General features: G+C 44.1%; 1 protein-coding gene across 6 annotated transcripts in view; it reads left to right on the top strand.

Annotated features, from left to right (window-relative positions):
• Positions 1-13,461, top strand: part of Slc44a5 (solute carrier family 44 member 5) — a 264,702-nt gene that overhangs the window by 242,324 nt on the left and 8,917 nt on the right. For 4 of the 6 annotated variants that reach the window (XM_060392460.1, XM_060392459.1, XM_060392461.1 and 1 more), the window contains 8 exons: positions 1,729-1,860; positions 5,226-5,325; positions 7,561-7,653; positions 8,463-8,550; positions 8,911-9,173; positions 9,648-9,742; positions 11,552-11,655; positions 12,979-13,052. In XM_060392460.1, coding sequence (XP_060248443.1) covers positions 1,729-1,860; positions 5,226-5,325; positions 7,561-7,653; positions 8,463-8,550; positions 8,911-9,173; positions 9,648-9,742; positions 11,552-11,655; positions 12,979-13,052 — 949 coding nt within the window. Of the gene's footprint in view, positions 1-1,728; positions 1,861-5,225; positions 5,326-7,560; positions 7,654-8,462; positions 8,551-8,910; positions 9,174-9,647; positions 9,743-11,551; positions 11,656-11,810; positions 12,959-12,978; positions 13,053-13,461 lie in introns of those variants that run through there. The other 2 variants (XM_060392462.1, XM_060392464.1) reach the window with 2 other exon arrangements.

Genomic DNA, 13,461 nt, shown 5'->3' with positions numbered 1-13,461 from the left:
TGTTCCTACCTGGATTTGACACTGGAGAGTCTACACATGTGATCCAATCTCTCTCTCTGCCATCAAGGCAGGAAGGATGATAAAGTCTGCCATTGACTTCACTGACCTGTCTTAAACAGGGAGAGATCTGAGATTGTGGTGTAGCAGCCTTGACACACCGCAAATGAAAAGATGGGCAACAGACACAAAGTGAAAATAAAACCATTGTCTCAGTTGCCTCTTGGCTCCCTAGGTAGTGCTAACCACCTAATTGCATGGCAATTAAGCTTGAAGCTATTCACATGAGGGAATGTCCAATTAGGTTGTGAACTGTAAGTAAATGAGACTGGATATGACTGGCCTCTGTGACTGTCTTGGACAATTGGTTATGTACTATCATGGAAAACCAAACATTCCAAGTGATAGTACAAATTTACTAAAGCATAAAACAATGTGGATATGTCACAGTGAGTGGATTAAAATGCTAGACATTGAGTGTGTGTGTGTATGTGTGTGTGTCATGTGCATGCACGTAATAATGAAGGATTCATCAAGATGAACAGGTGACAGATGCCCTGGAGACTTGTGACCCTCCTCTAGCCTAGGACCCTGAAAGAGACCCAGATGTTGTGTTTGACAGAAACTTGGATGCCAACGGGGCAAGTGCACTAATTCAGCAGCAGAGATGCCTGCGCATATGTTGAGATAAACCAAATGAAATTTCCCCAAATATAACAATTGTCAGAATAAAAGTAAGTTGAACAATGAGCCCAGCTGAGAGGCCACTAAGACAGTCCACGTGCCAGAATGCAGCAAACCCTGGCCAGGGGGCAGAGGTGGACACGGTTGTGTGTGACCCACTGTGTTTCCCAATGAACAGAGAGAGGAAAGGAAAATGACTCCATATACCAATATGAGACTGATGAAGAACCATGAGCAAAGAAATGATCTGGCAAACAGTAGATAAGTGAAGTAAACTTTGCCTACATAAAAGAGTAACATTGACCAAGTGACCAAGGACCTTGCATTTTCTTGTTAAATATTCACTTTGAACTTGATTACTCAGCACGTGGTAAATTTCAAGAGTGGTTATAAAAATAGAGTAGATGGTAGTGAAGTGGAATAAAAAGAATATATGGAAATAAAAATAAACAAAAAATTGTCAAATCAGAAGAAAATGTACACATCCAAGTTGGAATTGCTTGTTATTTACAAACTTTACAGAATGTATGAGAAAACACAACAGTTAAAAGTGAAAAATAATTTTAAAAACCTAGAAGTTATGAAAAGAAGCCTATAGTAGCTATAATACTATCAGACAAAATATAATTTGAAATAAATCTATTAGGAGCAGAATCAGCCCAACACCCTAAAACAAAATCAATTCCAAACTTGAATGCATCTATTAAGATACTCCAAAGATTTATCTTCCTTACACAAGATAATAAGCCAATAAGTTCATCCTGAGTATAAGTGAGGGGGATAAGCACATTTTCCTGGCGAGATGTGCTGCAGCATATTAGAACAGCACCGTGGTGGGTGTCAGCATTGCTGCAAGCCAGAAGCACACGGCAAAGCTCATAAACCCAGAAAGCATTCATGTCAGTCACAGCACCACAGTTAAATTATTGCAGTTAATGCCTTTATAAATGGCCATATTGATCATTTTTATGTAGGTGTGTTTGATAAGCATGTAGCTTCTACTTCAGAAAATAACATTGTGTATTGGTCTTTTCTCTTCCTTTCAAGGCATATGGTACTGTTTTCTGGAATACAACAACCTTAAGTGGAAGCCACAGTCAACCATCATGTTATATGAACTTGGGATTCAGACGAGCATAAGCCTGTTCTTTCACTGGAAGCAGACCTGGTTCTCAATGAGTGAGTAGGTTTTAAGAGCCAGTTTTGTTAATGCGATAACCATGAGGAAGCCTTGTGTGTTCAAAAGAAAGCTTGGCACATCCTGCCATCTCATCCATCACTCGGTGACGCTGTAAATGTCCTCGAGCTACAGTAAATGGGGAGTTGCTGTGAATTTATTGTGTAACCGAGGATAACACTACTTTAGAAGAGTCTCAGGCCACTTTCTACTAGCTGAAAATGGTTTGATTGTGGGCATCACTGATGTTAATTTATGAAAGAAATAAATGACTGATTTTTACGAACTTTCCTTAAGAGAAAGAAGATCAGATGCTTGCTTTGCTCTCATAAAAAAAAATCAATTTATTCACTGCATGAATTCTCACAAATAACTGAAAATAGACTTATTGAGCTAGATTTGGCAGTAATTTCTGAAGCAAGTTCATCTCAAAGATGGCTTCAGTCTTGTGTCTGTGATTGGACATTCATGTCTGTGAATCTTGGTTTTGACAATTTCTCATTGGATTTTGTTGTTAGAATTCCCCTTTCCTATCATTCACACTGGCCTTTACATGTCAGACGAGCTCAGAAAGGAGTAGATGTGTAGGCACATCCTGAGCACACACCGTTACTCCCAACATGGGCTCACTCCACCCTGTCCAAACCCAGCTCTGCCTCTTCATCCAAGAAACTGGGCGTTCAGCAGTGGGTAAGGATATGCCCCCCAGCGACGCCAGTGTGAGACTCTCCGTGTGCCCAGGTTTTACTTGGGATGCCACGGTACGGTCCTGAGTCAGAGCGGAGTGGGGCAAGGTTGTCCGCAGGAAGCATTTTGAGCAAAGAGGCCATCTTCTCTGCTCCACATGAGACTGTGTAAGCTCATGGGCCACACGTCTCCACCACATGCTGCATCTGGGAGATCTGGCTCCTCTGCTCTCCCTACTCAGGCTTGATGGAGGGGCCGAGGTCTTGGATTTCACCTTCCTACACCCAGCCCTCACCAGGACTTGTTCTCTCTGCTTTCTTTATCTTTTTCAACTATGTATGTTATAGCTTTTATTTTTACCTGCAAAAAAGTGGACTTGCATTCTCTTTAGTTTTCCGGGATTTGAGTGACCCTGACCCCCTCGAGCCCCCAGCATCCACACACCATTGCTGGTCCTTTCCTGCTGCCCAGGATTCATTGATTCATTGAAACCTTCAGGCCACTGGGGGTTGGGGAGCTAGGCACACATGCTCATGCTGAGCACTCTCTTTGAGGAGCAGAGATGGCCGGTTCCTGCTCCTGCAAAGTTAGCAAGTATGCCTCTGGGAAGCACAGAACTTTCTAAACATTTAAAAATGTTTAAAAGCCTGGTAATACCACTCTCTTCTGGAGTGCACCACAGCTTTCCCATCTATTTAGCTAACACTGATTGATACCTGATCTGTGTTGAGAAAAAAAATGGGATACCAGGAACAAGGACATACATGTTAAACTATGCTGCTTCAGAAAAAGCCTGGAAGCAAGTGGAGTAAGAAATCTAAACAACTATTTTATCAGCCCTGGGTTGTGATAGGTAATAGCTCTCTTCCTACTTTTGTTGTTAGCTCCACCTGCGGCCTTGGATAAGTTTCTTATCCCCAGGCCTGAGTCTCCTCTTTGGTTTTTTATAGTGTCTGCTTTATAGTGAATATGCTTCTCCTATGTGCCCTTACTCACAAGCACAGAATAGAGTGCATCAATTCAAAAGACAATCAAACTTCATGCCCTTGTATAAGTGTGTAAGTCTAATATACAAATTCTCTGGAAATACAGTTTCAGAATATAGTTATATTTTATTTCCTTAGGTTTGCACAAGGAAAATAACTTTAGCATATGAGTATACTCCACCGTTTTGATGCAAATTAGTGTTTTAAGAGAGTGAACTATGCCTATAAAAATAAACACATTGTTTAGCTGAGGAGACAAGGGTGCACGATGATTGGTTGTGCAGTCCCCCTGACTTGGCGTTAACTGATCTCTGTAGACACGGAGTGCTCCCTGCAGGGTAGTGTGCAACCAGAATCATGGTGCTGGAACCACCGAGTGAGGCCAGGAGCGCTCCATCACCGGACATGCTCACCATGGGCAAAGCAGCCATCTAGCAGTCCGATTCAGGACAAGAACCTTCCAGCACTGGGCTCCCAACTTCCCAAAGAGTTTATTTCATATGGTCTGTTAGCAGTACCACATTTTCCTGATCTTAGGATCCCAAACTTTCCATTTCTTAACATCTCCAAAACTCCACTGCATCTTACAATCATTGATTAGTTATTTGAAAAAGTAAGGGCTTACTTTTACCGGCATCCTCTCAAACCACTGTTAGGAACGTAAAGGTGTGTGTTAGAGCTGGGGTGGACAACAAGAATTTTTGGCTTCAAGATTTTTTAAAAACAGATTTGGCTACCAGATAATATAAAAGGTGCAGGAGGTGTCTGGAAAAATGTGCTCTGGCTCACCCAACTCAGGGAGGTGGAGAGACGCCCAGACTTCCCACCTTTGCTTGGACCCAGGAAACCCCAAATAGTGAGAATGATACATGACACAAGACGTCCTCACTTTATAGCCTCATTTCTTATTTCATTTATTCCTCAGCATTTATTTTCTTCACATAACAGCTTTTAGCCTATGTAAATTATAATCTCAGAATAATCTTGATCTTCTGACCCTCTATCTCTACTTCCTGAGTTCTGGTGGCCTGTTCCAAATTTACACAGCGCTGGGGACACACCTGGAGTGCGTGCATGATAGGCAAGCACTCTACCAACTGAGCTGTGCCCCTGCACTCTCCATTGGATTCTAAGACATTACTGCTCATGTCTCCTCAGATTTACACCTCCATTCTATTAACAGTGTCTATGGTGGGAAGGGGGACAGAATAAAAGTGTCACAGTCAGCACTGGCCACCTAAGAAACTGGCTTCTCTAACATTTCCTTACTTAGTACCAAGGGAGGCCTGCCTTCCCTCCCTCCCTCCCTCCCTCCCTCCCTCCCTCCCTCCCTCCCTCCCTCCCCTCTGTCCCTTCCTTCCTTCCTTCCTTCCTTCCTTCCTTCCTTCCTTCCTTCCTTCCTTCCTTCCTTCCTTCCTTTCTTCCTCACCTTGTTTCTCAGCATTGTGATTCATGAGAAATGTTTCCATGGGTAAGATGGAGCCAGCTCTTAGTGACTCCAAACCCAGCAAAAGTTCTACTTTGTACGGTTAGCACTTCTTGCAGGGGTGAAAGTGAGCTTCTAGGACTGGCACGTGGGCTTGGGGGCAGGGCAGAGCTGTCAGGAATGACCTGGTACTCAGCCCCAGCCCCTGCAGGAGGATCTGGGCTCTGGTGCTGACAGGCACTGCAAACTGACGTCTTTTCTTGTTCAGTGATCATCTTATCCGTCATCGAAGCCATCATCATCATCGTGGTGATCTTCCTCAGGAGGCGGATCCACTTGGCCATCATCCTGCTGAAGGAAGGAAGCAAGTAAGGGGCTCAGCTGGTGCTGATGGCAGATGCCAGGCTGTGTGTGTGCGTGTGTGAGTGTGAGCACATGTGTGAGTGTGTGTGTACATGTGAGAGTGTGCGCTGGAGCCTGTGTGTATGAACATGTGTATGCCTGTGAGCATGGAGGCCAGAAGCTGACACTGGGTATCTTACTTAATGGTATCCACTTTAGTTCTGAGATAGGAGCCTGTATGTCAGTGCTTCAGCTAGACTTCCTAGCTTGTGTGCTCTGTCTTCCTCTGTCCCTGCCTCCTCAGCATTGGGACTACAGGTGTGCACCGCCATGCCATGCCAGCCCCTTAAGTGGGTGCCAGGGATCTAACTCAGGGCCTGCGCGGCGCAACAAGCCCTTCAGCAGGCGATCCATCTTCCCTGCACTGCCCCCCCTCCTCAACATTTCAAGGAAGAGACTGAAGAATGCTTGTTCAAGTTCTGATGTGGGACAGGTCAGGGTCACTCTAGCGAGCCCCCTGTCTCCCAAGCCCTGCTGCCAGCTGGCGCAGACTCCGTGCAGGGAGGAATGTGTGCATGTCTGGAGATGGTAAGCTGTGAAGTAGTGCATGGGGTCGGCTGTGCCCAGGTCAGGGCGCTGTGCGGTGGCTCCTACGTTAATACTACTGACCAAGAGAACTGCCACAGCTCCGAATCACCGTAATTTTACGGTACCAAGTCTGCAGTGTGCGCACACGGGGCTTCCGCGTGGGCAAAGTGCTGGGGCTTGAGTACCTGACCATACATTCTGTGTGTAAAACTCACCACTCGGGCACACTTAATATCCAGGGCCATGCTCGTTTTGAAATGTTTCAAAATAAACTGTCTTTCATTGAATTCAGCACTACCTGTAGTTTGAGAACTATTCCAGAAGGTCACTGGAGAGTAATCGGTGCAGTCAGTTTCTGAACAGGGAGCAGAGAAAACACTGCGGGGACACCAGCAGACCCTCTGCACGGATCAGGGCAAACAGACGTGTTAACTACCAAGAACCAAATGATCTTTAATTGTCCTTAAGAACTATTTTAACAAAATTGCCATATTATTATAATAATAGTGCCACCCAAAGTCAGTGGTTTAAACAGCGGAAAAGCTGTTGGTTAAACTCTCCCCTTACAATAAATGAGGCCCTATCATTATCCCTTGAAACTACTGATTTTCTGGATTTATTTCTTAAAGAGTAGGTTATTGTGTAGTTCACTGTAACTCAACTCACTTCTTACAACCGTGTGTGTGTGTGTGTGTGTGTGTGTGTGCGCGTGCGTGGTGTTAAAGGTTAAAGGGCAGTATCACTGGGAGAGGCTAGTAGATTACCAGGGGAGGTAAGAGCTGGGTTAGAGTTCAGAGTACACTATTGGAATCATAGCAGCTTAAATTCAGAGTATGCAGGAAGGGAGGACAGCGGAGCTCCACAGCGAGACAGGCCAGCACGGGGACGTGTGCCACTGCAGTTGATGTGGGGGCTTCTTCTGTATTTCTCCTTGGCCATGCCAAACAAGAGTGTCTTCAATCTGGAGACACTGCCTAAGAGCTGCTAGTGACACAGCTAGCTAGGAATGTTTTTCAATGTGTCCCATGGGGAAACATCCTAGAGGGAAATTCAAAAAAAGAATAAAATGTTACTTAAAGGTGTTTGTAAAAAGTGGGAAGTTACTTAGAGTTATGTGGTGGAAGTGATAACACAACTCCACTTAGCAATCAGTGGGTGTGAGAAGCCCGAGGGCAGAGGAGGAGGACATGCCTGACACTTTGTTAAGATGGAGTGAACCCCATCATGGAGAAGTAGCATCCCCCTGCAGTGCCCACTCGAAGCAGAGGCTGGTGCTGTGTTTGGAGCAGCACACATTTTTCTGGGTCAGGAAAGGAATCTCACACTTCATCAGAAGGCAAGCAAGGTCTTCTCACTTCGGGAAGCTAAGAACCTCAGCATAGGAGGACATCCCAGAACTATGGTCTGTCAGAAGAGGAATCTGGAGTCTTGTACAGGAGACAAACACAGCCCTGGAAAACTCCCACTTTCCTTTAAAATGACTGAATTAGTGAATGAATGTCAAAGCCACCCCAGAGTTTGCAACCATGAGCAGTGATTCGTGTCTATCACTGCTATCGCCAGAATCAATCCGAGGCTTGCTTCTCGTTCTTGATGGAAAAGCATTTCATTCCTGAGAAAGCACACACCTGACCCAGACTCGTTCTGAGCATCAAGTATTTGCTTTGTTTCAGGGCCATTGGCTACATCCCAAGCACGCTAGTCTACCCATTTTTAACTTTCATCTTGCTGTCCATCTGCATTTCCTACTGGGCTGTGACAGCTGTGTATCCTTTGACAAGCAGCCTCTGCTGTTACCTTCTTAAGTCAGTGTACAAAACAGTGGGTTTCATTATGACACTTTATATATATGTATATGCATATATAGATATATGTACATACATGTATATACATATATGTATATGTTCACACATGTTTATACACATGTGTATATGCGCACACATGTATATACACATATATCTATGTATACACATGTATATACACATGTATGTATATGTGTATACATATATATGATTGCACTTTGCTCATATGCACCCCTCTACTCTCCTTCCCTGATCTTCCTCCCTCTCACTTGATAACTGAGTTTTGTATCCCTGGAGTCCACCTTGCCACTTAGGAACAGAAGTTTGCATTCAGGGCTTTTCACCCCTGTGAAGACTAGAAACAGCCTGAAGAAGTAACCAGATTAGGTTCCAAGCCTTAAATTCTGTCCATTAAATTTAACTTTTCTCCAAAGAGGCCACAGAGCTCTGCTCCATTCTGATGGGTCATCTTCTTGGCAGTAAGCTGAGAGCTGTCCTCTGTCACCTTATATTAGCAATATGACTCTACACAGTCTTGTATCTCCCTGTATAATGCTATAACTCTACAGTGTCCTGTGTAACCCAGGGCCCTCTCCATGCAACTGGGCCATGGTGCCCCAATAGTGGCCTCTGAGGGGGATGATTGCTAAAGCATTGCAAGAAAAGACCTTTCAAGCTCATTTTTCACAGGCTGCAGATTATCTTTATGTTTTTCTTCTCTGTTTATTTTCAATTTAACAGTAAATAGTTTATCCTTAATCAGGTTTATTCAGCTTCTTGGCTACTTCAGGGGTACCAACGTACAAAGTTATGGCCCCAGAGGGGCAGTGTATGCATGAAAATGAGACTTGTGACCCAGAGGTGAGTGAAATGATTCTGGTATACCTTGTCATGAAGCTAATACACACACGGGAAGTAGGTACAGAAAGAATGAGAGAGTGCTATCACGAAAGTACTGAAAACAGCAAGCAGAATATGGCTCAGTTGTCTATGGCAAACCCGAGAGGCTGGTGTGGACGGAAAAATACTAATGCATTTAAAAGTGTAGTAGGGAGAAAATACGTGCAGATGGATGAAACCTCCCAGAACTCACTAAAGGTTCTATACATTAATACATTAGAGAAGTGACAACCAGAAGTGATAGGCTATCCAGCTGGGGGCCACAAGAAAAGATGAGGAGCACATTTAATAGCATCTTTTCCTATTTTCTTCTGAGTGCAGGTTTTCCCTAGAACGAACATTCCCAAAGTGTGCCCTGGGGCATCATGTAACTTCGCTTTCTATGATAGAGGGAATATGTACAATGATTACATCATGACCTTCCAGATCTACAACTTCTTTGCCTTCCTCTGGCTTATAAATTTTGTCATTGCGCTCGGTCAGTGTGCCCTGGCTGGTGCCTTTGCTTCATACTACTGGGCCATGAGAAAACCTGAGGACATCCCGAAGTACCCACTCTTCACCGCCTTTGGTCGAGCAGTGCGGTAAGCTCAGGGCTAAGTCTTGGGCCCCCTTTCTCAGTTACAGTCTGTGCTCTGGTATTCGTTCTTGGCTGGTGGGTTCAATGGACAAAATACTAAGGAGTTGAAAATACAGTTTGAGATTCATGGATGCTCTTTGCTCCTCTGGTTACACAGCCACAGCTTTGTAATGCTTGCCCAAGTCATTGTCTTAAGTCCCATAAGTTACCAGAGATGGGAGGGGACAGACTTGGACACCAAAAGAATTAACTTGTGTCCCCACTGATCAAGTCAAATCCTCTTTTAGGAGAACAGATTATAGGTTACATGGAAAGACCCTTGGTTTCAAACCTTCTGTGGAGACCTCTATAAATCTGAATAAGAGATTAAAAGAAGCCTTTCATTTCTGTGGCTCCCCTTGACCCATGGAATTGTTCCAGAGGTACCCGTACATGCAGAACAACATCTGACCTTCCATTCTGTTTTGTATTCACCTAGGTACCACACAGGTTCTCTAGCCTTTGGATCTTTGATTCTTGCATCCGTTCAGATGTTTAAAGTGATCTCACAATACCTGGACAGGCGACTTCAAAGTAAGCTTCTAGAACTGACCACAGACGTCTGTGATGAGAGTGGGAGGGTGTGGGATACAGGGAGACCTGGTGGCTAATGAGGGTCAGGGTGGAAAAGATGGAAGTGGCAGGGTTTTGAATGTATTTTGAAACACAGCCCAACAGGTCTTGTGAAGGTCCTTGTACCAAGAGGAAGGGTGGGAATGATGGAGAAGGAAGAAAAAGTATCAAGTGTGCTCATGTAGAAGTCAGGAGAAGCAAGATTCAAAAAGGAACTGAAGAATGCTGTCTTGTCATCTTGCTGTGGAGGAGTGCAGGGTTCCATGTGCAGTTTTCTGTCTGCAGTTCAGGTCAAGCCAGGGTTAGAGCATAACCCTTCATCCCTGGCATCATTCTTCACGCGTGATAGGCGTGGAGTACAGACACGGGCTGACACTGTGCCACAGAAGGGAATCACGTGGAAAAGGAAGCTGGGGGCCTCACATTTCATGATTGGATTTCCTGATTTAAGACAAAATGATGGCCATCAAACAGGATGGTCTGGGGACTGAGTGACCGATAGACCTGGAAGAGCATGCACACAGCACACAGGAACTCTCACATTTAAAAGCATTTGACGCGGAAAACCACTCCGCTTGATGGGGACTGAAAAACTGGAATGCCCAAACTCAAATGTGTGCACTTGGACCCGTACTTACAGTAAATACAAAATTAGTCCAAAATACATCAAGAAACTAAGCACATGGATAATGCTATAATATTTCTAGAAAAAAAAATATAAAAAGAAATCTCTATGTCATTGGATTTAGGGGCAACTTCTTGATTTTCACACCAAAAACAAAAAGAAAGAAAAAGCAAATTGGACTTTATTAAATTAAAAACACTTTGCATCAAAGGAGCTGCAGAGCAAAGAGACAAGCCACACAGTGAGGAGAGATGGCTGCAAATAATATGCCAGAGAGCGCACTCCGGTCCAGCACACACAGAGCTCCTGTCACTCAATAGCAAACAAAGAAAGTTCAAAGATGGACCAAAGTGTTGAGAAGACCTCTCTTATGGTCAAGACTGGTCTGCAAAGATGGAAAAAGGTGGTGTCATTAGGCAGGGACACACAGACCTGAAGCACCCATTAGGATGGTCATCAGAAAGACCACAGCAAATGGGGCTGGAGGAGAGCTGTGTGAATCGAACGGAAGCTGGATGCTTTGATACGGATGCTTCGCAGCATAGCCACTGTGGGAATGGCTGCTTTCTGAAATGTGAAAAACACAATTTCAGAGCAACCCAGAAATTCCACTTCTACATCCCTCCTCCCCCAGGTACATGCCAACAGTATTCACTACCGCCAAGGGGTGTGATCTACTCACAAGTCCACTACTGTGGCCAGGGCAAGGAGTACACTACATACCTAGAATGGAATGTTAGTGTCACAGAAAGGAGTGGTCAGTTTTGAAGGTGTTATGCTTGGTGAAAGAAACCAGAGAAAAGGGGAGTCCTCTTTGAATCATTCTGCTTAAGATTTCTAGAGGAGTCATCCCTATGCCAGCAGGCAAAATATGAGCTAGGGGGAGCAAGCTTGACAGGAACAGAAAGAGTGACTTTTCTTGATTGGGTATTGATTTCTATTTGATTTGGTAAGCACTTCTGAAAATGACAGTGAAATTATTTTACAACATTGTCAATGTGCTGAGGCCCGAGAATTGTATATGGAAGACTCACTAATGTCAGCTAGGTACACACCACACCAAGAAGCTTACACCCTGTTTCCGGTGTCATTGTTTTGAGCGTGAAGGCTGGCAGTTGTTAATGGACTCCCCCTCCCTCCCACAGAGGCTCAGAACAGCGTGGCCAGGTTTCTGCGGCACTGCCTGCAGTGCTGCTTCTGGTGTTGGGAGAAGATGGTGAAGTTTTTAAACAGAAATGCCTATATCATGGTAAGCTTCCATGATGGCTCCCTGCTATGCCTGGAGAACATCTTGGTATCCCGGGATTGAGTCTGTCACTATGATATGCGAGTGTGTGGCTCCCATGCATGAATCAGGGGTGTGTTTTTCTTGAGATGTTCTTACCTTTGATCTCTCATTTGAAGGGAAAAGTTGTGTTGAAAACTTAAAAGTGTGCAGAAGGCCAGGAAGATGGCTCTGGGAGGAAAGGTGCTTGCTGACAAGCTGAGTCAGCCCTGGCCCCCACATGGGGGAAGGAGAAGGCCAAATCCCACAGTTTATTCTCTGACTTCCATAGGCATGCTTGGAAATGAGCATACATACACACACATACATGTACACATCTGCACACATACACTTACATCTACACACATACACACACATCTACACACTTACACATCTACACACATACATCTGCACGCAGCACACATCTACACACACATCTGCACACATGTACACTCATCTGCAGACACACACATCTGCACACATGTACACTCATCTTCACACACAAATATGAACACACACATAATTGCGCATGCACACACACACACAAACAAATGTAATGTATTTTTAAGTAATAAAAATAAAAGTACAGTTGATTGAAATGGTGCTGTGTGTCTGATAACTATGTAAGAGGAAAGCTGTGGTCTCTTGTTCCCTCAGAGAAGAAAATGCTGTTTTTAACAGAGGGATTTACATAATTTTAAGGACGAGATTAGTCATTTGAATGAGCTTTGTGTTAAAGCAGAGTGAGCAGTGATAGTACTTGGCAAATCTCTGACTGGTTTCCTGTGAGAATGAGGAAGCGTCTAAAGGACAGAGAGCAGTTATCTCAGGATGCAGAAGCTGCACTGTGGCAATGCTTGCTTATCATCAACGTGGGGTGGGGGCCAGAAGTGAGCTTCACATTATCATGATCAAAGATGCAATTAATTTACCTACAGTGAGAGTGCAGTGCTAGCCTCCTAGTCAGCAGATCCTTCCAGAAGAAGAAACTGGCTTTCCTTACGAGTAATTTTTTAATATGATGACAATATTCAGCCCACTTAACACCTACTACAGACAAATATTTCAAAGACAGAATCCCTTATCTGAGATTGATGAAAATCTCTACCCCACACAGCCCCCGGCAAGCCACTTGTCAAGGTCACCAACACAAGTGTCAAGGACAGAGAGATCCTAGGAGTCTCACAAACCCAAATGTTGAAAAGAGGAAAGGACTGTCAGTATGGAATAAGGCAGGGAACTTCCACATCCCCTAACACTGGGTTGTTAGTTCATGCTGCTAACAGAAGTGTGGATTATCTTCTTCAGATTGCATTATATGGCAAAAACTTCTGTGCGTCAACAAGAGATGCTTTCAGTCTGCTCATGAGAAACATTTTGAAGTAAGTAATCAGGCTGAAGACGGCCATAGGCAACCTGGTGAGACTTGACATGGCATCTGGATATTGCTGGCCAGATCAGCCGTGGGTCTTGCCTTTTAGTTTGATATATTTTAATCAGCATTTGTTTCCTTTCATGTGTTAGAATTATAGCTCTCTTCATCTACCTGGGTGGTTATAAATTTAATTTTTATTGTCTCTTTTGCACAAGAAATTCTCCAGATGACATACATTAGCATTTTCTTGGTACCGTTTCCTCCTTTCAAAATTGTTGGGGAATTGGTGTGCAGAACAAATTCACCATCCTCGGGATCCAGAGTACCTTTGTTTATCCCACTGAATGAGAGTAAAGACCACTACCCCAAATCTTTGGTCAAGTTCAGCAAGCTTTATTTTTTGTCAGACAGGGATA

Source organism: Meriones unguiculatus, chromosome 10 (assembly GCF_030254825.1).
Source record: "Meriones unguiculatus strain TT.TT164.6M chromosome 10, Bangor_MerUng_6.1, whole genome shotgun sequence".
Lineage (NCBI taxonomy): Eukaryota > Metazoa > Chordata > Mammalia > Rodentia > Muridae > Meriones > Meriones unguiculatus.
The sequence above is the reverse complement of the archived record's forward strand: the minus strand, read 5'-3'. Positions and strand labels throughout refer to the sequence as shown.